The sequence below is a fragment of the Pseudonaja textilis genome, chromosome 1, assembly GCF_049901715.1.
Source record: "Pseudonaja textilis isolate UNSWEBS1 chromosome 1, rPseTex1.2, whole genome shotgun sequence".
In the NCBI taxonomy this organism is placed as follows: domain Eukaryota; kingdom Metazoa; phylum Chordata; class Lepidosauria; order Squamata; family Elapidae; genus Pseudonaja; species Pseudonaja textilis.
Genome location: NC_141990.1, coordinates 327,501,103 through 327,528,064, shown reverse-complemented (window position 1 = coordinate 327,528,064; position 26,962 = coordinate 327,501,103). Strand labels below are relative to the sequence as shown.

At 44.1% G+C, this 26,962-nt stretch overlaps 1 protein-coding gene across 1 annotated transcript in view; it reads right to left on the bottom strand.

The window, feature by feature from the left end:
- The window catches only part of MKNK2 (MAPK interacting serine/threonine kinase 2), a 48,342-nt gene extending 40,467 nt beyond the window's left edge, over nt 1-7,875 (bottom strand). The window contains exons 1-2 of the mRNA XM_026698975.2: nt 7,697-7,875; nt 5,724-5,899 (exon numbers count right to left, since the gene is read on the bottom strand). Of these exons, the coding sequence (XP_026554760.1) occupies nt 5,724-5,771 (48 nt within the window). The 5' untranslated portion in view covers nt 5,772-5,899; nt 7,697-7,875. The remainder of the gene's footprint in view (nt 1-5,723; nt 5,900-7,696) is intronic.
- Nucleotides 7,876-26,962: the final 19,087 nt, after the last annotated feature.

The following is a 26,962-nucleotide window of genomic DNA, read 5'->3' as shown; positions in this document are numbered from 1 at the left end:
CAGCCAACATAGGCTGGCTAGGGAATTCTGGGACTTGAAGTCCACAGGTCTTAAAGTTGCTAAGGTTGGACGCCCTGCTTCAAATGTTGATACCTTCAGCCATCAAACTGCAATTGTGAGGCTTTGCTTGGCCTCCTGGTGCAGCCTCAAGATACTATATGGGACTTACTTTTTAAAAAATACGTATTTTTTAAAACGAAAGACCCAGCAAGGTTTCTCCTATTTCAAGACCTGCTACTCTCTGGAGAGGTCTCAGGGGTCCAGAAAATATTTCTGGGTGGTTATTTTTCTCCTTTCCTGGCATCCGCTTTCTTTCTCCTGTAAGGAAAAGCTAGGCCCAACATTGCAGAACGCAAAGGGTGCTTACATAACACACTGGCTCCACCCACCCGCCCTCCCCTTTCAGGGCCTCACTGGCATCCAAACCACAAGGTACAACAGAAGTTACATCAACACAAGCGGCTTTAAGAAAGAAAAAAAAGGGGGTGGCAGCATCAGGACACACAAAAACGTAAGCACATCCATTCAGGTCCTCCCAGCCCCCCAGTCTTTTCTTTCCAGCTGCTCTCCACCACAACACACTCACAAACCAAGAACTTTAAACCAAACCACTGTTTGGTTCCATGCCAGGAAGCTGTGCTATTTAAACAAAAACACTGCACCGGACAAGAATTTTGCAGCAAAATTTCCCCACCCTTGAACACACTGACGCATACATCTACCACAACCAATGCCTCAAACTATCTACCTTGATTGGCTTTTTTTTTAAAAAAAAGAAAAAAGGCGAAAAAAATCAACACAGCAGTGCTAAATTAAAGTTAGCCAGTAAAAACAGGTTGGTAATACCCACAAGGCAACTGGAGCAATTATAAACCTGATGGAAAAACACCAGCAAGAAATTTCAAGTTAGTGCCCAAAATGCTCTGTGCAGCCAACCCAAACCAAATTCCGCAATCAAATTCAGAAACCAGAGTAAAGGGAATGGGTATTATATAATGCAGATTTAATTTGCAAAAAGGACATCAAGAGACCCAATTCAGCAAAGTCTTTGGAGAGAGGAGGAAAAATGTGTGTTCATTCTACAAGGAAAATAAACAGATTTGCTTCTTCCAGAATCAGGATTCCAATTCTCAATTTTATTTTCTGCCTATTTTTTCTTTTTGTGGAGTAATTGGGGGGTCTGAAAATAAATGTTCATTGTAGTTTTTCCCCTAGGAATTACAGACATCATAGCTAACTCTGCAACTCCTGTCCCTTTTTATTTATTCTCTTGTTAGGTAGGCTAAAATTGATTGGAAGCTTAACAGAATGCAAAGGGTTTGAACCTGGATCTCCTTGACGTGAAATGACTTATTAACACAACATTGTTTCCTTTAACAAGAACATTAGTGTCCTACATCATCTATTTATTTATTTGCTGAAAGGCCACAGACCAAAAAGGGGGGGGGGAATTCAGTTGAATTCAGTTCTGAAGTCTGTTACTTTCTGAGGTACGTCTAGCTTGGGCTTTGGATTTTGAGTAGGAGCAAGGATTGAAAATTCTCATTCAACCATATTTCCAAGACATCAGTCTTAAGCCCTGGTAGGTCCTTGTAGTTTATACTGGCTGAATAAGCCACAGCAGCTGGGTTTTACTACATAATAAGCTATGGCACAACCAAGTTAGTTCACTTAGTGCAGAAGGGAACTTGTTCTCTGACTCTCAAATCTCTCTGTAGACTAACTCACAAGGTTGTTGTAAGAGTAAAAGGCAGTCTTCATGGAAAAAAAACTACAAGAAACAATTTCTTGTCAAAATTCACAAGCAATGGAATTTGAACCCTAACTACCAAACTCCTAACTATGGGTAGCAGGAGTTTAAGCTAGATTTGTCTATAGGCCAGGGTCTTGAAACTTAATATCAGAGCATAACTGTTTGATTGCTTAATAAGTACCAACAAAATCTAAAATGGCCTATTGAATGAAACCTTAATCTAAAGATAGGGTTTACCCATCTTAGCAACTTTAACACATGTGGACCAACTCCCAGAATTCCCTGGCCAGAATTCTGGGAGTTGAAGTTCATGCATCTTAAAGTTTTCAAGGCTGGGAAATTCTGGTCTAAGAGGAAGCAAGTTTTCTGAGTATTCCCAAAAGCAGCACCAGTAATTACACTGCAAAAATCATTTAGAGAACCTGGGATGAACGTGACTTATCCTGTTGTCTCTATATCCTCCATCTACAGTTGTAGTAGTAAACCAGTATAATGTATATATTGCATACTATATGCAGTAAACCAGGATAGTCTCTTACTACATGCCTAACAATCAAAGGAACATTATTTGGATTCTAGGAAGATTTGTGCAAATTTCCAAGGCTGCCCCCCATGCTCAATTCTAGACAGTCATCAGTTGTTCAGAAGTGCCCCATCAGGACTAGCAACTTTGAAATAAAATAAATCAAATGGGTGCTATTTTAACCTGGATGCCAGCTTGCAAACAAATGTAGAATTACATTGTAATTCTACAAATGAATTATAAAAGAATAGAATTATTGGTCTGGACACACAAAGGATTTGTCTCCAGTGCATAAACTTTGTGTATATACAAGCAACAAATGATAAATCATGATCATAAAATACAATCACAAATCATAAGATACAACACTCAGTGATACAAAGAGAAAAAGCATTCCAAGTACAATTATATACTTTCTGAGTTCAGCTTGTGTGATGAAGACAAGCATTTGCCCAGCTTTCAAGAAGGACAAACCCAACTTAAGCCACAGAAGCTTTTATTAAAAAGTAGAGACAGCCCAATCACCCTACCTCAGTACCCAACAGAGCCTGCCCTCACATGCTGCCAACCAGGACACCCATAATTAGGAGCAGCCAGCCCATGGACTGACAGGATAGGGGAGAAATTCTCATAGGCTGAACCCCATGCTTTGAGCAGAGTGCTGACTGGCATCCCTGCAGGGTAAAATTCATAAGCAGGACAGGTTTTTGAACTGGCTGGGAGGCTGTCTCAGGCTCAGTTACTCCACCTGAACAATGGGAACAAGGCAACTAGCTGGAAGAGACAGGCGGGTGAGCCCACAATTGCACTGTTGCAATCTCTGTTGTTCAAAAAGGCCACCAAGCACAAACCACGCACATCATACCTATAAATCACCTTGAATTTCTACCCGACAATGTAGGAGCACAGAATAAATGAATAAATGCTGATTATTTTCACACAAGTTTTCCATCACTTTACTGATTTATTTTGCCAGATCTCTTTCGTATCCCACAAGGTGGGGCCTTCAATCTGCATTCTTCAAACCCAATCGTGTTTTTTTTTCCCCAGCTACCCACAGAGCTTTGGTATATCCCCCGAATCTTCAGGCATGTTTGGACATGTCAGCAATAGCTTTCTTTACATCACTCAAAAGAACTAAAAGCTTATCTTTACATTTGGGGGGCAAACAGAAAATTCCAATCCACTGTTACTCCAACAATAATAAAAAGAGGTAAGGGATTCTTTGGAAAATGAATAAGAGAAATAGGAGTTTGAACAATTGCAAACTATCATTATTGTTTAAAAAAAAAACAGGTGAGCTTGCCCTCATTACAAACGTGTCTCTGCAAAATCAGAGGTTGCAATAGCCACATTAGGGCTAGAACTGCAGATCACAACCTAGGATTATGCTTACGTCAAGCTTCTTCAAAAGCAAGACAAAACAAAGATATATTCTCTTTAAAATCCAAGATAGGATTTTTCTTGTGGAGTCCAGAAAAGGCACACTGAAACCCACTGCTATGGAAAAGTATAAATTAAACTGATTTGTAGCCAAAATTATAATCTCTAAACACACATCATGTTAAGAGCACATACTGAACACAGTAGCTGTGTTCACACAACAAATTAAGCCATGGTTGATTAACTGCACTGTACTAACTATACATGGCTAAAGTAATATTAATTTATTAACCCACATGCCAGGGTTTACAAAGCTGATGTGCTGGTAATTGCTAATAAGCAAATCATACTATATTTTAACTGAATGTATGAATCCAATCTGTGCGGGCAATGTTCTTAACATACTTTTTTCTTCTCCTATTCAACACATACACAAGCCTTTACTTTATTTCACTTTAAAATCTGCAATTTGCTTTTTCAACTTTATTGTTCGTTAACTTTCTCTATTCCTGCCCCTCCCCACAAACTTAGTTCTTATTAAAATAAAATATTAACTACTTGGAAGTCAGGACTGAGTTTATCAAGTAACAGCTTTTGATTCAGCAAATTCAACTTGGATTTGGAAACCATGATTAATAGCACAGAACTGGTCTTATACATAGTTAAGCAAACTAGGAATTAGTCTAATGTAAACAAATGCCATCCTAAATTGAAACACTCATTCGTATATGCCAAACCTGAACACAGGAAATTCTGAATATCAAAGTCTAAGATGGAGTTGGAAGATTACAAAGACTAGTGTTTCTGAACATTAGCAGCTTGAAAATGTGTGGACTTCAACTCCCAGAGTTCCTCCTGCCAGCATGAGAGTTAAGGTCCCCATGTCTTCAAGCTGCCAACATTGAGAAATACTGGAATAGACTGACTGTGCTTTGAAAATATAATGTACCACTTTTGGCACCAGGTATTTGCAAAGTATTGGCAAGAACTATACCAATGGTGGTATAGTAGGGACTTAATGGTTCATAACCATAGAGACTATAGGTAGTCCTTGACTTACAACAGTTCATTTAGTGATTATTCAAAGCTACAGCACTGAAAAAAGTGATTTATGACCATTTTTCACACTTACTATCCTTGCAGCATCCCTATGGTCATGTGGCCAAAATTCAGGTTCCTGGCAATTGGTTCCTATTTTCGGTTGCAGTTTTCCAGGGTCATGTGATCAACTTTTGCAACCTTCTGACAAGCAAATGGGGAAGCCAGATTCACTCAACAACCGTTACCAACTTAACATCTGCAATGATTCACTTAACTGTAGCAAGAACAGTTGTAAAATGGGGCAAAATTCACTTAGCAAATGTCTCACCTAGCAACTGAAATGTTGGGCTCAATTGTGGTCATAAGTCAAGGACTACCTATATTTGGGAATCCTGACTATTTCCATTTCTTCCCCAGGAATTTAAGCACCATATGCCCCAATTCAGTACTACTTCAAATGTAAAGTGACAGAACACCAACTCCTTTGTACAAAACCAAGAAACCTTGAGTATCAACAACATTGAATACTGGGAAGGTGTCCATTAAATTTAAATATATTTTATAAAAAACTACAAAAAGCTCAATGGAAAGAGAGCCTATTCAGCAGTCACAAAATATGCTAGAACAGGAGGGGAATATCAAGAAATTTGGAAAACCAGATCACGTGCAACATTTTGTGCCAAAGCCTGCAGAAACACTTGTAAATTTCTACTTGTTGGAAATATTTTAGGAAATATTATGTATTCCTAAAGGACAGCTACCTCACTTCTTCAGAGATTCTTTAGTGTGATGCACAAAACTTGCAAGTACAACCAACAAAAGTTTAGTTTCTCCCCCATTTCCTCTTTTTACTGACAACAGCCAGACATTCTCCCTGCAATTCAGAACTAGCTGCCATTTGATAAAGCTAAACCCCACAGGCTTATTTTTTACAAACCAAAAGCAAAGGAGCAAAGATTTAAAACATGAAGAAATTCATCTGATTTTATACCATTTTAAAACAATGAAACGGTCACACCGTACCTTAAAAGAAAGATGGAAGCCTTTAAGCTCGGTTTTCTTCTGCACCATCTTGAGATCTTAAAAATGCAGGAATATTCCAAATAAGAGAATGGGAGAAAAATAGTCAAAGAAACAAGGAAGGGACAAGAGAGAAAAAAAAATTGGATGAAGCTAGTCCGGATTGGTTGAATAAGACCCTGGAAGAGAGAAAGGGGGGTGGGGGGAGAGGCAAATATCAGGATTCATAGAACAATTTTTGGCTAATTAAACAGCTGATAAAAAGAATGATCAAGCTAACCAAAATATGACAATGAAACATATGAAGTCTATAAACACCGACGACAAACAAGAGCTAGAAAGAGACCCAGAAAAAGGCACCCCTCCTTTAAAGAAAGTGCATTCTGTCCTCCCCCAACACACACACACACTCATACAGAGTCGCAACCTTCCTCTTTCTTAGGGGTGAGAATTACAATGGAAGCTACACAGACCTTTCCCAATACGAAGCAGCACTTTAAAAGAACCATCTTTTTAAAATGATCCTTGCATCCTTTTAGGGGGCCACATACCCAAAAATTATTCTTCAAAATACAACAGAAGGCATCCAACCCCCCACCCCACCCCCACAAATGTCTCCTGTGATCTGTTGGACCCAGGGAGCTTTTTTTTTTTTAACACAGGAAAGTAAATGGAAGGGGGTGTGAGTAGACTACAGCAGGTTTGTATTCCTTTGTGAAGCAATGCACCCAATGGGAGATTATTATTATTATTTTGGTTCCTTTAGAAGATCTGCAACGTTATGTATTATTCGAGCAAATTTAGACGTCAGGGGCTGGGAGAGAAGGAACACTGTAAAAGAAGGGGGCGTGTACAATATACACACCTCTTTTTTTCTTATTTACAAAATGACTGACCGAAAATACAGCCACCGATTTTGCAAAATAATGACTGGGGGGGGACATACATAAGACCGCATACGGACACATATGTAGCATTTTCTGGAAAGGGAGAAATCCGGAAATTTTCGGGGCGGGGGGTGGGTGGGCGGGAGTGATAGCAAATCTAGAAAAACCAAGCCAATTGCTCCAACACCCTTTTTTTTTCTGTATCAGCAATAGGTCGACCTCTTAGAGGTAGACCCATACCCCCATATTTCCAATGGGAGTGGGGGGGTTTTGTTGCAATACTGCGTTTTCTTTCAAAATCCAAGTATTCCACACACACCCCCACTCCGCCGCGGATAATCTTAGATGGAAGGGGGCGTGATCACTCTCATTTTCTATTATATACTTAAGGGAGGGGGGAAAAATACCCGGCATGATATCGAGAGCTAAGGGGGAGGGGGAGACACTTAAGCTGCCCCACATCTCAAGAAAACCGATTCCTATCTATGAATTTCGTCTAAGAAGAAGATGGGACAGAAGGTAGAAAGGGAGCCGAGTGATATACTCCAGAGCCCGTCCATTGCAAAGACCTTCATTATTCCTCCAGGAAAGGATGAGGGAGGGGGGAGAAAAAAATATCCTCGGTGCTAAATAATCGGGGGGCTTAAAACTGTTTCCCCCCACCAGCCCGCCTCCATGCCACCCTGCAAGGCCCCCTCCTCCCGCTTGCAACAGATTCAAACCCTTTTTATTTCTTTGCAACGCTACGAAATTTGCAGCCGCATAAAAGGAGGAGGGGGAGGAAAAAAAGAGTTGCGAGAGCGGTCGGTCGAGGTTTTTTGGGGGGGGGAGTGCGCCGGGGGGGGCACTCATTCTCGCCCTTCCCCCCGCTTCCCGGTGCAAGAATATCTCAGGAATGCAGCTTTTTTTCTTTTTTAAAGGAAAGCCGCGCAGCTGCTTCTTTTTGCAACCACCACCACCACCAAAAAAAGCAGGGCAGCGTTGCAAGGATGAAGTCGGAAGATGCAGGATTTTTACCAGCCGTTTTTCTCTCTCTCGGCCCCCTTCGCGTCCACCCCCCCCCCTCCACACACTCTCATGCTTGCCTACCGAGCTCGGGCCCCGCAGCGCTGGCGCCACTGCTGATGGAAAGGCACCCAGCCCGCCTCTGGCGGCTCGAAGACACGGGAAGGGAGGTTCCACGGCGGGGGCGCCTCGAGCTTGGCTTATATATATATGCAGCGGCGGGGAAGGGAGGGCCGGGCAGCCGCTTGCATCAGCTGAGTCTCTCGCCTATTCAGCCAAGCGAGGCGGAGCCGACCGCGGAACCCATGCAACGCCTCCGCTGCTGCTGCTTCTTCTCCTCCGGGAGAAAAGCCAGCCAGAGACACAAAGGACTTCCGAGCATGTGCAAAGTGGCTTCGCCCCAGCCTGCGCATCCCCTCCACCCCCCAAGCGCAGGGAAAGGCAGCCGCGTCAAATAAAGCCGATTAACTTTCAAGCAGGCGCAGAGCGTTTCTTCCATCGCCTGATTTTTTTTCCTGCGCAGCCAAATAAGAGGGGCGGAGGGGGGTGTAGAGTAGCAGTCGAGCATGTGCAGAGTGCTTCTGTCCTCGTCATAACTACCGCCTTCTTCTGCAGAAAGTGGAGGGGGACGGACGACAAAGAGGAATAGAAAGTAGAATAGAATGAGCTGGAAGGGGCCTGGGAGGTCGTCTAGTTCAGCCCCCTGCTCGAGCAGCAGAACTTATAGCATTTTTAGATAAGTGGCTGTCTAGTAGACTCTAGCAATACCATTTAGATTTGTATATAGCTTCACAAGTGCTTTACAGCCCTTCTCTAAGCTAGGGTTTCTTTGCCAAGATAAACACGCCTCCCTTCCTTGCATGCTTTCGGGGATGCACGTGTAGAATCTCTGCCGCCTTCACCCAACGCAGAAAACCCTGCACGTGTGGAATTGCCAACACTGGGTAGGGGATTTGAACCAAGAGGCAAAGCAGTTGAGCACGGATTGTCCTTTTGCCAACATCCCGTTACAGTCTATGGTTTTATCAAAAAGGGCAGCTTTTGATTTCTCCCCGCCGATTAATTTTACTATTTGAAGCGGAACGGGCGTCTTTATACGCGTCGAGGGTAAACCAAGGACGGCGAGACTTTCGGGATGTTTTTCTGCAAGGTCCAGCGCGAGCTTCTGTATATCCAGAGGATCCCAAGACTGATTTTTTGAGATAAGAGTCCAAAAGAATCCGGTCCTTACTGAGGGCGCTTTCGCAAGAAATGCTGGACGTGCTTCACGCAGCGGGGTGGTTGGTGTTTTTATTTTTTAAAACTCAACCCCAGTTACTGAATTCGTACGTAGCCCCTGAAGAAGTAAAAGGGGCGGAGGCTGGGATGGACCTGCGGGAAGCTCCCCTGCGGGTTCAAGATCCCCGTGCGAAACAGCTTCTCCTCAGTAAACACGCACACAAATACAGGCCTGTGTGCGGGCGGGCACGTAAAACCGACTTTTTCTCGCAATTAGTAGCTGGTCCTGCCTGCCCCCTTCAGGGCTGTGAAGGCCGCGCATTTCCTCCTCCCTCCAGGCTTCGCCGCTGCCTTTGGAGACGGCGAGAAGGGCCCATTCACACACACACACCCCTTTGTATTAACTCCAGCTGCGGGGAGCCTCTTTCCGAAAAGGCCTGCTCGCCTTCCTCCCCCACCTCCGGGTTCCTCGAGAACCCTTCCCGTTGCACAAGCGTCACGAGAATCTACCCTCACTCGTCCTGCAGAGAGAGTGCGCGTACACTCAGGCGAGAGTACATGCAAGAATTCACGTCTGCAGGGAAGTATTTTCAGATTGTAGGAAGGGGGTCGGTGAGACCAGCCTCTAGTTTTTTATGGCTGATAAGCAGGAGTTTTAAACATGGAGAAGAAAATGCTTCCTTCCTGCTATATGTCCTTGACTTATGACCACAACTGAGCTTGAAATTTCTCTTGCTAAGTGAGATATTGCTTAAGTGAGTTTTGCCCCATTTTACGACTTTCCTTGCGACAGTTGTTAAGCGAATCACTGCAGTTGTTAATTTAATCCCATGGTTGCAAAAGGGGATCACATGACCCGAGGGTATTGCCACTGTCATAAATACGAATCAGTTGGCAAACATCTGAATTTTGATCACGTGACCATGGAGATGCTGTAATGGCCGTTAAGTGTGGAAAATGATCAAAAGTCACTTTTTTCAGTGCCATTGTAACTTCGAACAGTCACTTAATGAACTGTTGTAAGTCGAGGACTACCTGTATAAACAAATACAGGTAGTCCTTGACTTATGACTACAACTGAGCCCAAAATTTCTGTTGCTAAGTGAGACATTTGTTAAGTGAGTTTTGCCCTATTTTACAACCTTGCCACAGTTAAGTCAATCACCGCAGTAACATGGTTGTTAATTGAATCTGGCTTCCTTATTGAACTTTGCTTGTTAGAAGGTTGCTTCAGCGCTTTGACTCCCAGGGACAGGAGTTTGGCCAAGCTACCTGTAAAATCTCTCTCTTGAGGAGCGCTCGTGGAGTCACTCTTGTCTCTCGAGCCCTGGCCGAAGTTTCCCACGCTGCTTCTGGGAACGCTCCTCGAGAGGGAGAGGGAGAGAGAGAGAGACAATTTTGCAGATAGCTTGGCCGAACTCCTGTTCCTGGGAATCAAAGCTCTGAAGCGTGAGCAGCGCGGGAAACTTGGGCCGGGCTCCTTGAGTGAAGGCGGAATGCTGATACCGCGCAAATGGAAGTAGCGCGGCTCTCCTGCACTTTCCAGCCATCTCCATCGCTGCTTCAGCCCACCTGTGCCACCGCCCCCCTCTTGCCGCAACAGCACCATTACCTCGTTCTGGCCGGTTAGAGCTTCGCTGCTTTTTGCACATGGCACCACCTGCAAATTTGCACATTACACGTGCTACCCCCACAGTGGAGATTTCCAACCCCACCACAGGCTGGTCCCATATTCGAGAGCTGCAGTAGTCACAGAACTGGCCCTTTGGTCATCCCAGAGCAGCTGCTCCTCCAGCCCATGGCAAGCCGGTGCACCCGGGTGGAGGAGCAGCTGCTCTGGGATGACCAAACGGCCAGTCCTGTGACTACTACAGCTATGGCATATGGGATCGACTTTCCCACCAATGTTAGCAAGCCACTGTCAGTCAAAATTCATATTAGTGGTCCACGGGATTTAAAAGTATGAGTTTGGTGGCCCCTGAGATCCAAAAGGTTGATGACCTGTTCTAGTCCAATCCCTGCATGCAGACCCATTTGTGCCGGCACGCAAGCCCCAGGCAAACGTACCTCACTGTGCATGTGTGCACCTCCCAGCAGATTTTGGAGCCTTTTTTGCTCTCCCAGAGGCTCAAGGGAAGCCTCTGCAGTCTTTGGAGGCTGAAAAACAGGCCCGTTTCATCACTTCCTGTATTTCCAGAAATACAGGAAGTGATGAAACGGGCCCATTTTTCGGCCTTCAAAGGCTGCAGAGGCTTCCCTCCAGCCTCTGGGAGGCCGAAAAAGGCCCGAAGATCAGCTGGGAGGTGCATGCATGTGCAGTGCAGGTAAGGGGGTAGTGGGGGGATCTCATGCTCAGGGAGTGGGGTGTGTGCATTGCCTTCTGGGTGCTGGCATGCGAGTGTGCAAGTACGCACACAGTTTTTGGCACAGGAGCCCAAGAAGGTTAGCCACCATACTCCCCTAGACCATTTCAGGCAGGTGGCTGTCCAGTCTTTTCCTAAAAACCTCCAGTGAGGGAGCACCTATAACTTCTGAAGGCAAGCCATTCAACTAGTTAATTGTTCTTACTGTTCAGAAGTTTCTCCTTAATTCCAGGTTGCTTCTCTCCTTGATTAGTTTCTATCTATTGTTTCTTGTCCTGCCCTCAGGTGCTTTGGAGAATAGCTTGACTCCCTCTTCTTTGTGGCACCCCTCAAATATTGGAATGCTACTATCATATCTCCCCTAGTCCTTCTTTTCTCTAGACTAGCCAAAGCCAGTTCCTGCAACCATTCTCCATATGATTTTGTCTCCAGGCTTTTAATCATCTTAGTTGCTCTTCTTTGCACTTTTTCCCAAGTCTTAACATCTCACCAAGGATTACTAGTGTGTATGTGTATGTGTGTGTCTCCAAGTCTATACTTCCATTGCATAAACATCTGGGAAATGTTTATTTACCCATTTAAAGAAATACATGCACGGAAAGGAATTTCCTAAGTTCTGAACTTCAGCAGTTAAGGACACCCCATTCCTTTCATTGCATCTCCCTTCTTGCAAGTTGCTTTCTGTTGCAAGTTGTGTTTTCTGTTTTGCACAAGAGGCTTCAGCCCCCTCCCTGCCCCATCTCGCCTTGCCTTTCCTCCCGGGAAGCCCAGGGACGGTTTGTTTCCTTTGCTCCCCAGCGTCATGCCTCTCTGAACACGTACCGCCTGGTTCCTGCCTCTGATGTCTCATAACTACACCTGGGCCTGTTTTCCTTACAGCCGTTAGCCCAGCCACTGATCTCTCCAATCCTCTTCCTGGGGAGAGCAGGACAAGGGGACAGACATGGAGTCTGAAAGACACACACACACACACACACACACACACACACACACACACACACACACACACTGGAACCAGGAGTGGTATTCAGCAGGTTCTGATCTGTTCTGGAGAACCGGTAACGGCAATTTTGAATAGTTTGGAGAACTGGCAAATCCCACTCTGACTGGCCCCGCCCCGTCTCTTCTCTGCCTCCCACTGAGTCCCAGCTGATCGGCTGAGTCTTCTTTTGTTGCCCTGCACAGGAGAACGGAGCTGGAAAGCCGGTTAGTGGGATGGGGAGGGAATGGAGATTTTGCAATATCCTTTCCCTGCCACGCCCACCAAGCCATGTCTACCAAGCCATGGCCACAGAACCGGTAGTAGAAAAAATTGTGTCCCACCACTGCTTGGAAGGTATCATGCCGTTCCGAAGCCAAGTCTTTCCAGAAACCTGTGCTTGGTTAGAAAACAAAAGTTTGTGGGGAAATTCTACAATCCACAGTTTGGAAAGTGGATTCACTTTCTTTCTGTTTACAAAAGGGGGACTGTGCGGTTTGTTGGGTAGCCCTTGATTAATGACTGCAGTGGAGCCCAACATTTCTACTGCTAGTCCAAGAGTGTTGTTCAGTGAGTTTTACTCCATTTTACAGCCTTTCTTGCCACATTTGCTAAGTGAATTGCTGCAGTTGTTAAATTAGTAACACATAAATTAGTAACACAGTTGTGAAGTGAATCTGGCTTCCCCCATTGACCTTGCTTGTCGGAAGGTCACAAAAGGTGATCGCGATGACCCTGGGACGCACTGCAAGTGTCATAAATATGAGCCAGTTGCCAAATGTCCAAATTTTGATCATGTGACTGGGAGGGGAGATGTTACAATGGTTGTAAGTGTGAAAAACAGTCATAAATCGGTTTTTTTTCCAGTGCTATTGTAACTTTGAATGTCACTAAGTTCAAAGTTAGTTGAATGGTTGTAAGTCAAGAACAACCTGTAATCAAAACACTTGAAATGAGGATGTGGCCAGAAATGAGGAAGTAGCCAGAAGCTTAGACCTTTGCAGAAGAAACTTGCCAAAATTGAGGAGGGGGGAAGACAGACGAACACAGTTTTGAGGGTTAGAATGGATGTCCAGGTTGATGTGGCCATACTGGACAGTCGAGTCTAGAAATAATGTTTGGGGTACAACCTCCAAGGACATCAAAGAGTTACAACTTGGGGTGCCCCATTTTCTGCAAAAGCTTATCCCTAGAGATGTGCTCCTTCCTGTGTGACCTTCAGAAAAAGCAACAGATCCCTTGCAAAAGGCCTTTTGTAATAGAATAGAATAGAATTCTTTATGTGTGATTGGACACACAAGGAATTTGTCTTGGTGCAAATGCTATCAGTGTGCATAAAATAAAAGATACATTCGTCAAGAGTCGAGAATCATCAGGTACAACACTTAATGATGGTCATAGGGTACAATAAGCAATCAAATCATACTAGGAAACAGTCAATATAAACCCTAAGGATACAAGCGACAAAGTTACTGTCATACAGTCACAAGTGGGAGGGGAGGGGTGAAAGGAAGGATGGGAGGATTAATAGTAATAGTAATAGTAATGCAGACTTACTAAATGGTTTGACAGCATTGAGGGAATTATTCGTTTAGCAGAGTGATGGCGTTCGGGGAAAAACTGTTCTTGTGTCTACTTGTTCTGATGTGCAGTGCTCTATAGCGTTGTTTTGAGGGTAGGAGTTGAAACAGTTTATATCCGGGATGTGAGGGGTCTGTAAATATTTTCACAGCCCTCTTTTTGACTTGTGCGGTATACAGGTCCTCAGTTGAAGGCAGGTTTTCTGCAGTCCTAATTACTCTCTGAAGTTGTGTCTGTCCTGTTGGGTTGCAGAGCCAAATCAGATGACAGACTCAATCATTCCTCTGTAGAAATGTATCAGCAGCTCCTTAGGCAGTTTGAGCTTTCTGAGTTGGCTCAGAAAGAACCATCTTTGTAATTTGACTGATGGAAATTTTGTCAATGTGCAGATATTCTAAATGCCATCCATGGCTCTTTGATATGGCACACAGTGTGCTGATAATCACTGGGATCACCACAGCTGGTTTATGCCGAAATCTATCAATTTATTATTGGCATTATCCCTCAAATATACCTCTCTTCCCACATAGAGATGGTTGCATTGTTGCAGCTGATTGGTCACATACAAGAGATCTGTTTGCTGTGTAAATATTTGAACCTCAGAGATTATTTCCTGGGATTTAGAAAAGTTTATGCAGGGCTAAATGAAAATTTGTGGGTATTTAAGATGGACACACTGGATGGAAATTATGGGAGTTTTAATCTGATACAATTACCTTTTGTGTACATATATGCTGTAGTAGTCAACACCCAATATAGAAATAGGAAAAATTGCTTTAACTATTTCTGGCCACTTGAAGACTAATTCTTGACAAGAAAGAAACTACTCCGAAACCTAGGATCAAAGTTTAACTGCAAAGTAATACAGGTGGTCCTTAACTTATGACCACAATTGAGCCCAAAATTTCTGTTGCTAAGTATTTGTTAAGTGAGTTTTGCCCCATTTTATGACCTTTCTTGCCACTGTTGTTAAGTGGATCATTGCAGTTATTCAGTTAGCAATATGATTGTTGAACGAATCTGGCTTCTCCACTGTCTTTGCCTGTCAAAAGGTTGCAAAAGGTGATCACATGACCCTGGGAAACTGAAACCGTCGTAAATATGAGTCAGTTGCCAAGCGTCTGAACTTTGAACACATGAACATGGGGTTGCTGCAGTGGTTGTAAGTGTGAAAAATGGTCATAAGTCACTTTTTTCAATGCTGTTGTAATTCTGAACAGTCGCTAAATGAACTGCTGTAAGTCAAGGACTACCTGTATGGTAAAAAAATCATTTCTTTGGGGAAAGCAGAATTGTCTCCCTTCAAAAAGTGTTCCATGGCAGAAATAGCCCGGAAAAACATTTAAAACAGCAAGTTCATCTACAATGGAACTTAGCACTATTTTTTTCCTGGATGAAGTAATTAGGGAAAAAAAGCAGGAAGAACTGGATTCAAATCCTCAGCTTTCACTCTGGTTGATCTCAATGCCTCGCACTCAGGGGTGGCATTCAAATTTTTTAACGACCGGTTCTGTGGGCATGGCTAGGTGGGCATAGCTAGGTGAGTGGGTGGGCGTGGCTTCTTTTTTGCAGCACCTCCCCACATTTTGGGGGGGCATTTTTTTCTTCCCAGAAGTCTTCCCTGGGGCCCAGGAAGGCAAAAAATGGAGTGCAGGGGAGAGCACAGCACCCCCACCCCTCTGCACCCCCTTTTTGCCTCCTGGGCCTCAGGGAAGCCTTCTGGGCGAAGCAGAGAGACGAGGGGGATCCCGGCACAGCTGATCATCAGAACAGCTGATTGTCGGGAGGAGTCGGGGAAAGAAATACCTTAAGGAGTGACTGGGTGGCGGAGACTGCAGTCAGCAATGTCGGGCATGCGCGATAAGGACTGACTGGACGGGGAGGGGAGGGGCAGGCAGAGAGGGGCGGGGCCATCCAGGGGCACGATTGGCCACTTCTCTGAACTGCACAGAATCGTAACAACCGGTTCTATAGAACCGGTTCGAACCGATAGAATTCCCCCCCCACTCCGCTTGCATTCCCTCTTCATTAAACCCACCTCACAAGGTTGTGCGATTTGAGATTGATAAGAGGGATGTCATTATGAACACCCCCTGCCCCACTTCCTTGGAAGAAATAATATACAAGCAGTCCTTGACTCGCAACCACAGCAGGACCAGAATTTCAGCTGCTAAGTAGGGCAGTTGTTAAGTGACGCATGCCCAATCTTACAACCTTTGGCCACAGTTGTAAAGTGAATCACTGCAGTTGTTAAGTGAGTCACGCAGTTGCTAATCAAATCTGCTTCCCCCCCACCCCGACTTTGGGTGATTGCAAATGGGTGATCCCAGGACAATGCAAACATCATAAATGCACGCTGGTTTCCAAGTTTACAAATTTTAGAATATAGAATAACAGAGTTGAAGGTCTTCTATCTAGTCCAACCTCCTACTTAGGCAGGACAAATGGCATTTCTGACCAATGGTTGTCCAATTTCTTCTTTAAAACTTCCGATGTTGGAGCATCCACAACTTCTGGAGGCATGTTGTTCCACTGATTCATGGTTCTAACTTTGGATCCCATGACTGCGGGGATGGTGCAACGCTTGTAAGTGCAAAGACCAGTCCTAAGACACTTTTTTTAGTGCCATGGTAACCTCCAACAATCACTAAATGGATGGTGGTAAGTCGAGGACTACCTGTAAACCCTGGAGGGGCTCATCCAGAGAAGCAGCAGGTAACCTCAGAAGTATCTTTTTTTGACTTGCACAAACCCGTCATCGATTTCTCACACCACATGCAAATTTGGGAACCAGTGTTGTGAAATAAGATCATGGACTGGAGAAAACAAGGTCCCTTGGCAACACTTCCCAGACTCGGGTGTGGCACCTAAGAACTTACAAAGCAGTGGCAAGAAACCACTTTTTAGTTGGATGGCCGGCTTGATTGCCGTCACTCAAACATAATCTTCTCAGTATGTGGTACGCATGTGTACGCATGTTCCAAAGGGGCTTTTTCAAGAGGCAAGGGGACTTTTTGGTTTTTCTTTGAAGACGTTTCGCTTCTCATCCAAGAAGCTTCTTCAGCTCTGACTGGATGGTGGGGAAGAGCTGGAGAAGCCTCTTGGATGAGAAGTGAAACGTCTTCAAAGAAAAACCAGAAAGTCCAGGTGCCTCTTGAAAATAGCACCTTTGGGACAACCATGACCTGGATGACTGAGGATCTCCGTAGACATGTGTATGCATGGGTTTGCCAGAACTCGTGTCTCAACGTCCGAAAGCCCCATTTCCTGGTTATAAAATTACTAGCATTATACAAGTGCTTCAGTACAAAGCTATGTGATCGGGCTTAGTTTTTGGGGAGAAAAATAACGGGGGGAAATTGTGTCTCTGCCTACCATCATCCATGGGAATTCATCTGGAGACAGCAAGGAGCCTGGGCGTGGCTTAGCTCAACTGTTCTGTACTAAAGCTGCTTAGTGCTGTGAAACTAAAACTGAAACTTCTCCTCTGCTTGTGTTTTGTACTTGGAACAGATTTCTTTTCAGGTGGAGAGGGGGAGTAGAACTCCTTAACATTGTCTGATGAACGCAATACACAAGCCTGATGATGACAGATGAGATTCTGCCAAAACGTCGCTACAACTTTAAAAGCACAATTATAATGATGTGGGAAAATACCCGAACAAAACTGAATACCATACATATAAATACATACATACATACATACATACATACGATAGATTGATGATAGGTAGGTAGGTAGGTAGATAGATAGATAGATAGATAGATAGATAGATAGATAAGATAAGATAAGATAAGATAAGATAAGAAAAAGATATAGAAGATAGATAGAAAAAGATATAGATGATAGATAGAAGATAAAATAGTAGATAGAAGATAGATAGATATAGATACATAGTGGTTCTTGCTGTTCTGATTAAATTACTTTGAGCATTCTGTGAAATGCTGTAAATCAGTGGTGCCCAACCCCTGGGCCAAGGCCCATTACCGCGGCTTATTCAGAACCTGGCTGTGCAGGGGGTGGGCACTTGCGCACCTGTCTGCCACTCACACAGAACCACTCACACTCTTCCCCCACCCCACCTGGGCCAGCAAATCAGAAAGGTTGGGGACGGTTGCTGTAAATGACACAATGGCGATGCCTTGTCCCAAATGACAACAAGTTGCAAGTTGAGGACTACCCGAAGACAGCAAACAGCCTTCCAGGAGAAAAAGCAAGGTAGCAAAGCAGCTCTTAAAGGCAGCTGTCAGTCACGTTTGGTTGCTTTCCTGTTGCTCCAGCTGCAGGAAACACCCCTTCCTTGGACCTTGGCTTCAGTTCTTTGGCCTGCCTTTCTGCAGGATAGGACAGGCCTTGGATTCTGCATATGTACGTTGATGAGAGTTATCTCTATATACACAGAGGCAGCCTGTTCCTGAACAGCTGCCAAATATTACCTAACTGAAGGGTTACCACAAGACAAAGCACACACAAGTCTGTAATAATAACATAGCTTTGGCAGGATGCATTGTGTAAGCAGGCAGGTGGAGAATGCTCGCCCATATACCTGTAAGGAAACAATGCTTTGTTGGCATCCGAATGCAAGCCTAGATAATTAAGCAGATTTCAAGGGATTAACTGAACTCAAATGCATTTCCCATTCGAAATCTGCAGGCTTCTGTCTTCTGCAATGCGGTTAGTTCATGAAAGCAATATATTGCTTGCCAAAAGGTCTTTAAAACCCTCTTTAAAATTACAGTGAAAGAGGGCACATATTTGACAAGACATCGGTGTAAAATACATGTATGTTTTAGCAAGTGTCAGATTTAGAAACTGCGCTTTTCAGAAGTGACGTGTGGTTTTTGTCTTCATTATCCCGGATAACCCAGATGCGAAGGGATTTTATTTGCATTAGTTTTCTATAATCTGAAAATACAAAAACAACTAGAACATTAGAAAGGAGGAGATAAACATTCAGACAGACAGGATTTTTGTAATCAATTTCTGGTCAGCAAAATGATCTCCTTCACCAGTTGAAATTCAAGCTGTTAAGGCCTTGGAGAAGAGCCTTGCCACGGGAAAAAAAAATGCACCCCATCTTGTAGTGAAAGGAATTGAAGAAATCTGCTTAATTCAAATGAAAGATTTATTCTTTAAGATGTGTGGACTTTGGTTCTCAGAATTTTCCAGTCAACAAGTTGAGAAATACTCAAGTCATTTCATCCGCCCATTAGCTGGGTCTTCCATAACACCTCAGCTGTGCCACAGGCTGATAGCTTCCATGCCACGCTGCATTGAGGCAGTAATCGCTGCAAAAGGGGCCCAAACCAAGTACTGAGTACATATGCATGCTTATACTTTTCAGAGGTCCGATATTGTTCCATGTACAATCCTTGTTTTATTGATTGCATGCAATATTCTAATTTTCTGAGATTGTGGATTTGGGGTTTTCATGAGCTGTAAGCCATAATCATCTCAATTATGACAAATCACGGCTTGAACTATCTTGCTTTGCATGTAATGAGTTTACCTCATATATTAGTTTCACCTTTTAAGTTGCATTACTGAAATACAGTAAATGAACTTTTGCATGATATTCTAATTTTTCAAGTTTATACAGGTAGTCCTCAACTTCTAACCAGTTGCTTAGCATCTGGTTGAAGTTATGATGGACTCCTCAAAAGATACAACCTGGTTCTAAAGTTCCCACGGTCACAACTGCATTTCAGGTGCTTGGCAACTGCCCTGCATTTACCGCCGTTTGCAGCGTCCTGCGATCGCATGGCCGCGATTTTCAATGTTTTTGCTGAAAACCCATGTTTTTGCTTTCAACTTTCAGCAAAAATGGCCCCGTAACAAAAACAATGAGTTTCCTTTAATGACCGCCACGCCAGTGGTGGGATTCAAAAGTTCCCACCACCGGTTCTGTGGGCGTGGCTTGGCGGGCACGGCTGCAGGGGTGGGATCGCGCAACATGCCAAACGCATGCTTTGCGCACACGTAAAAACTAAGCTACTGCGCCTCTCAGTTGTTTAGCACAGCAATCTGGTCTGCCACGCCAAACAGCTGAGAGGTTAAAAAGGACCTCGGAGTAAGGAGTAGGGATGGGCACGTGGGCCCAACTACGGAGCGTCAGAGAGCTTTGGAGCAGACCAGTTCTCAGCTATCTTCAGCACTACCGGTACATCAGAACCGGGCCGAACTGGTAGAATACCACCAGTGCACCACACACACACAAAAAATGTAAAATCAAGTCAATCTCATCATGACCCGTTTTACAACCAGAATGGGCATTCTCCTTTACACACATTTGTTGAGGACTACCTGGAACTGCCCATCTCGAACCAATGACTCTGGGCAGCAAACCGTCATGAAAACAGTTAAAAACACAAAAAGAAATTGAGGACAATGGGAGTTGTAGGGTAACATTCCTGGATGGTGCCAGGATAGGAGAAGCCGATTCAGTGGATGAAGATAATTTGGAAGGTGAGCAGATGGAGGCATAGGAATAAAGACCGAGCTTCTAAAATTCTTACTAGCATCATAGTTATTCCATGTGGAGAATACAGGTATAGTACTTGACTTACAGCCACAAATGAGTCCAGAATTTCTGTTGCTAAGCGAGATAGTTGTTAAGTCTTGCCTCATTTTATGACCTTTCTTGCCACAGTTGTTAAATGACTCGCTGCATTGTTAGTAACACCATTAAAAAGTGAATCTGGCTTCTCCACTGATTTTGCTTTCAAAAGGTCGCAAAAGGTGATTCCATGACCCCAGGACACTGCAACCATCGTAACTATGAATCACTTGCCTAGTGTCCGAATATTGATCATGTGATCATGGGGATGTTGCAGTGGCCATAAGTATGAACATTGGTCATAAGTCCTTTATTCCCAGTGCCATTGTAACTTCAAAGGGTCACTAAATGAACTGATTTAAGTTGAGGAATAGCTCCAGAAGGTAGGCTTAAGATACGGAAGGAGCTTAACAGACTTGAACAATGGGCTCTATCTAACAAAATGAAATTCAGTGGTGAAAAAAGCATTGGCAACCAAATGCAGTATATATAGTATAGGTGGTTCCTGGCTCAACAGCTGTAACTGTGAGAGGGATCTTGGAGTCCTAGTGGGCAACCATTTAAATTTGAGCCAGCAGTGTGTTGCAGCTGCCAAAAAAAGCCAACACCATCTTAGGTTGCATTAACAGAGAGATCGAATCAAAATCAAGTGAAGTGTTAATACTACTTTATAATGCCTTGGTAAGGCCACGTTTGGAATACTGCATCCAGTTCTGGTTGCCACGATGTAAAAAATGTTTTGTGTCTCTAGAAAGAGCACAGAAAAGAGCAACAAAGATGAATAGGGCACTGGACGCTAAAATATAGGAAGAACCATTGAAGAAATTGGTATGCCTGCTTTACTGAAAAGAAGTGCTAGGGGTGACATGATAGCCATGTGCTAATATCTCAGGGGTTGCCACAAAGAAGAGGGAGTCAAGCTATTCTCCAAAGCACCTTGAGGGCAGGACAAGAAGGGTGGAAACTAATCAAAGAGAGAAGCAACCTAGAACTAACAGAAATTTCCTGACAGTTAGAACAATTAATCAGTGGAACAACTTGCATCTCCAGAAGTTGTGAATTCTTCAACGTTGGAGGTTTTTAAGAAGAGATTGGACAGCCATTTGTCTGAAATGATATAGGGTTTCCTGCCTGAGTAGTAGGTTGAGCTAGAAGACCTCAAAGGTCCCTTCCAACTCTTGTTACTCTGTTGTAAATTCTTTCATTGAAAAGTGTTTTGCACCTTTACTTTCCTGACCTGCTGTCAAAAGCTTAGACAAAGATGGAAAGTTGATTTGTTCTGGGACGAAGCTCCCCTCTGGGGGCAAAAGATTGTGGAGGCAGAGATCCACCCGTGTGCATTTATTATTTGAAGCAAGCAGCCACGAGGAGGAGCTGCCATTTGCTCTCTCTCATTGGCTTCCTCCCCGTCCAGCCTCTGTCCCTCCCTCCGCAAGCCAGCAAAACATGTTTTCATCAAGAACTCGGAACAGAGCTGAGAGACCAAGTTGGATTTCTGAGAAACAGAGGAGGCCCCCGAATGATGCTGACCTTCTCCTTAAAAGCTTGGAGCATCTAAGCCCCAAGATCGCTTGGAGCAGCTGGAGCAATTAATTCTAAATCCCCCCATGATCCAGAAAGGAGGCTTCCCTCCGTGTCTCTGTATGATGCGTTGCTCACTTGACGATGCCTTCTGATATGAGTGAAGAGTCTTCTGCTGCTTTCTAGCTGTGAATTACCCCCCCACACACACACTTTTCCATGCAGGAATACAGCAGAAAGGCTGGGTTCTTCATAAAAGCCTCCCTCTCTTGTCCTTTTCATTATCTATTGTTTAATTAATTATTTAATTAATTATTTAATTATTTAATCAAGGAGAGAAGCAGCCTAGAGCTAAGGAAAAACTTCCGGACGGTGAATAAACCAGTGGAAAAGCGTGCCTTCAGAAGTTGTGGGTAGTCCAACACTGGAGGCTTTTAAGAAAAGGTTGAACAAACGTCTGAAATGGTATAGGGTCTCTTGCTTGAGCAGGGGGTTGGACTAGAAGACCTCCAAGGTCCCTCCTAACTCTGTTATTCTGTTAAAGTTTATCTTCTTTCATCGGACCTCATGGGAAATCTGAATAATGCAACATAATTTATGCTATAATACCAGCTATCACTGAATTATCCCTTAATTCCCATTGCAAAGGCTTGATGCTCGGCAAAAGTAGTCTGTTGCAGCTCTGTATGAGTCACTGTCCAAGGAACATCTCTGCAGTTGAGAGCCACACCTAGCTCAGTGAAAAATATAAAATATAAACGCACGCACACTCATACACACCCACACTGTTGTTTGATTTCTTCAAAGTTAATTGCCCAAAGGGGAAACACAAACTGATTCCTAGGAGCATCAATTAGAGACAACAACATTGTGAAATCCATCTCTAATCTAAGAGAGAGAGAGAGGGAGGGAGGGAGAGAGAGACAGAGAGGGAGGGGAGAGGGAGGGAGAGAGAGACAGAGACAGAGAGAGAGAGAGAGGGAGGGGAGAGACAGAGAGAGAGCGCTTATGATGCTAGGAATAGAAGCTGTCTCTGTTGAAGAGAAGAGGATCGCCATGATCTTTCCCATAAGAAAAATCTTGTCAAATCAAATCCAGTGTCCAATACAGTTTCTAAGAAGCCCGTAAGCTCGGTATGAAGATTACTGCCCTCTTCTGCTACTTATCCTCCAATAAGGATAAAAATTAAACTCTTGAGAGGTAGTTTGCTCAAGACTTGGCTATAGTCCACTCTTCAGCTATTTATTCTTAACTATAGGTAGTCCTCAAGTTATGACCACAACTGAACCCAAATTTTCCGTCGCTAAGCAAGGCAGTTAAGTGAATTTTGCCCCATGTTGCCACCTTTCTTGCCACTGTTGTTAAGTGAATCACTGCAATTGTTAAGTTAGTCACGTGGCTGTTAAGTGAACCATTCTTCTGCGTGGACTTTGCTTGTCAGAAGGTCGCAAAAGGGGAACACATGGCCCTGGGCCACTGCAACCGTCATAACTACGAGCCGGTTGCCAAGTGTCTGGATTTTCATTTTCACTACAGGGACCCTGCAACAGTCGTGAGTGTGAAGAACAATCATAAGCCACTTCTTTCAATGCCGTTGTAACTTCAAACATTAATTAAATGAACAGTTGTAAGTCGAGGACCACCTGGATTAAGAAGGGTTTTTTTTCCCCCCCTAGCATTCAGTTGGAATCTGTTTTCTGGCAACTTAAAACCCATCTGAATTATCCAAAGAACAGATCTTGACCTTCTGGGTTCAGGTATTTTGGAGGGCGGTATCATATCCCCTTCTAGTCATCTAATTTCATAAGCCTAAACATAATCCCTTTTTCCTGCAATCTCTTCTTTTAGGATTTAATTTCTTGCAATGTATGGCTGTGAAAATTGAACCATAAGAAAAGCTGAGCACCAAAGAATGGAGGCCTTTGAACTCTGGTGCTGGAGGTGACTCCTGAGAGTCCCTTGGACTGCAAGGCCATCAAACCGGTCAGTCCTAGAGGAGATCAACCCACTCCTTAGAAGGCCAGATCCTGAAGATGAAACTCAAATACTTTGGCCCCTTAATGAGAAGGAAGGGCTCACTGGAGAAGAGCCTAATGCTGGGAACAATTGAGGGCAAAAGAAGAAGGGGACATCAGAGAATGAGGTGGCTGGATGGAGTCACTCAGGGGTGGCTTTCTACCGGTTCTGTCCACCTCTGTAGAACCAGTAGCTCTGAAGAGCAGCAGATGTAGAACCGGTTCTATGTCTGCTGTTATTTTTGCCCGCCTAACCACCCGAGCTCTTACCTGACCTTTATTTCTTGATTTTTTTTCAACTTCCGCTGCCGTGCGAGGCACAGCTGCAGTTTAAAAAGCAGGAAAAAAGGGCTTTTTGAAAGGCTGCTTCTCTGCACGCAGCTGCTGATGACGATTTACAAGCGTGCACAGGCAGCAGGCAGGGAAGCACATCGTAAATCACCGAACCTCATAAATGACCGAACTGGTAGTTCACCCTGTTGGATCTCACCCCTGGAGTGACTGAAGCAGTAGGCATGAGCCAGTGGTGGGATTCAAATATTTTTGCCACCAGTTTGGTGGGTGTGGCTTGGTGGGCATGCTTTGCGCGCGTGCACACACTTTGCATGCACATGTGTGCCAAATATGCACTTTGCGCAGGTGTAGCGGCATTCTAACTTACCTCCTGCAAGCCTGCATGATCCCGGTCACTTCAGCAGCTGCCACACGGCACTATTCTGTGCCGCGCAAGGCAGCTGCGCTTCAAATTTAGCAGATAAAAGTTAGTCTGGGAGTCTGGGTGGGTGGGTAGGCCCAACAGTAGAGCGGTGGAGAGAATGGGTTTGGTCTCCACTGCTCATCGCTGGTACCGGCTCACCAGAACTGGGCCGAACCAGTCGAATACCACCACTGGCATGAGCTTAAATGGACTCCAGAAGATGGTAGAGGATAGGAAGGCCTGGAGGAACGTTGTCCATGGGGTCACAATCGATCAGACACGACTTTGCAACTAACAACAACAACACAAGCCTCTCTTTATTGCACCCATTCCATTTGATGGGAGTCATTGTTAAACTGTGATACAGATTGCAACTTAAGGTGGGTTCTGATATTTCCACTATTCTTCTCTCGTTAGACACAGAGGCAGCCTCACTTAAAAAATAATCAGACGTTGGCAGGCCCAGGAATGGTTTGAAGAATTCTCTGCTTGCCTTGGGTGAACAGACAAATCACACTGATTGGTCTTATCTCTTTGTCCAGGTCTGAGGATACTCAAACATTCGCTGGGAAATGGCATTTCTTCCCAGCAGTTTCCTTTCGTGTTACTAGTAAACAATTCTTGCAGCATTCCTCATGTTGGCATCAGATATAGGAGCGTTTTTTCCGGCTGGGTTGAGGGCATCTCAGACAAAAGCATTGGCACTTGGCAAGTCCTACTTCAAGGGTCTTCAAACTTGACGGCTTTAAGACTTGTGGACTTCAACTCCCAGAATTCCTGAGCTAACATGACTGGAGGAGGAATTCTGGGAGTTGAAGTCCACAAGTCTTAAAGCTGTCAAGATTCAAGGCCCCTGTTCTACTTGGAAGAGAGAGAGAGAGAGAGCAGTCTGAAAAACATGACCCCTTCCACATTTTCCAGTGCAGTTTTCCCCCACTTTGAATGATGCTGTTAGAGTAGAATTTATCATCTGAATTTTATATACCATTCAAGTTGGTGCTGATTTTTAATGATTTTCACCAGGCTTATTTCTCCCTGACCTAGTCCTTTGCGTCTTCCAGTGGTGGAGCCATCATAAGCTGTAAACAAGTCTATTCACCTTTGAGGCTGGTTTCTTCTCTTTCCACTTCCACTTTCCTAGTATTATGGACCACTCAAGAGAGCTAGATCTTTGCGTTATGTGTCTCAAATATGATAATTTTCAGCATGCTGATTTGGATTTTGAAGGAGAACACTGTATTAGCTGTGGTGGCGCAGTGGTTAGAATGCAGCATTGCAAATTAAATCTGTTGACTGCCAGGAGTTTGATCCTAGCCGGCTCAAAGTTGACTCAGCCTTCCATCTTTCCAAAATGAGGACCCAGATTGTTGGGAGCAATATGTTGACTGCAAATCACTTAGAAAGGACTGTAAAGCACTGTAAAGTGGTATATAAGGCTGTGTGTTATTGCTATTTGTTCTGGGATACATTTGTTTGTTTTCTTGATTATTTATGGGATTCTGGGAGTCTTCTCCAGCACTAAGCTTCAAAAACACAAAGATGCAAAGATGCACTAATGGTAGGAATCAGATTATTTTTTTTTAGTTTAAAGCCACTAAACTCCGTGAATTGACAAACAATAAATATTTGTATTTTTTCTCTCTCCAGACTGAGATGTTACCTTTTTGATGGCCAGGTCAAAACAAACTCAGATTAAGTCTTTGCAAGCCTGAGTTGTGGTTTGCTGGGGATTGCTCATCTGATCCCAGTTCCAACTTGGTCTCTGGGCACAGTCCCATCCACCCTAAATTTGGATTTTAAGTGAGAATGTCCTCCCTAAAGGAACATGTGTCAGACCTGCCCCATCTTGGTCCCCTAGACAAGAAAAACTCTCAACTCCACTTGTAGTAGAAGGTATCTTTTCACTAAAAGCCAAGTGGATTACAGTACAGCAAAGCCAGAACTGAAATTTGCATACCAAACGTTCCCGGTTAACTTTCTCCAACCAGTTCCTCTGCTCCCCTGGTCCCTCATTGTCCAATTATGATTGAATAAATTGTTTTGGGAACAGTCTCTTCAAGGGCGAGCTAGCTGGTAAGTCGTTGCATTCCATTCCCAGGGCTTTGACCTTGAGACAGTGTCTCTGAAAAGTACGATGGGTAGTTCTCCTCTCCCATCCATCTCCCTCCATCCATAGTTGATGGCAGACTGATGGCTAGCAAATGCAAAGCTGACACATAAGACGGCAATTCTGACAACATGTCTGCAATATGGGAGTCATCTTGGAGTTCCCGACAGAGCACGAGAAGATTCTTTGCTCCATTTTAGACTAGCCACAGTGATTCCTGCCATCATCACCTGATACCTAGCCTACTGTAATACCTTCTGTTCTGGAAATGAACTCAGAAGCTCCAGCTGATCCAAAATGTAGAAGTCCATC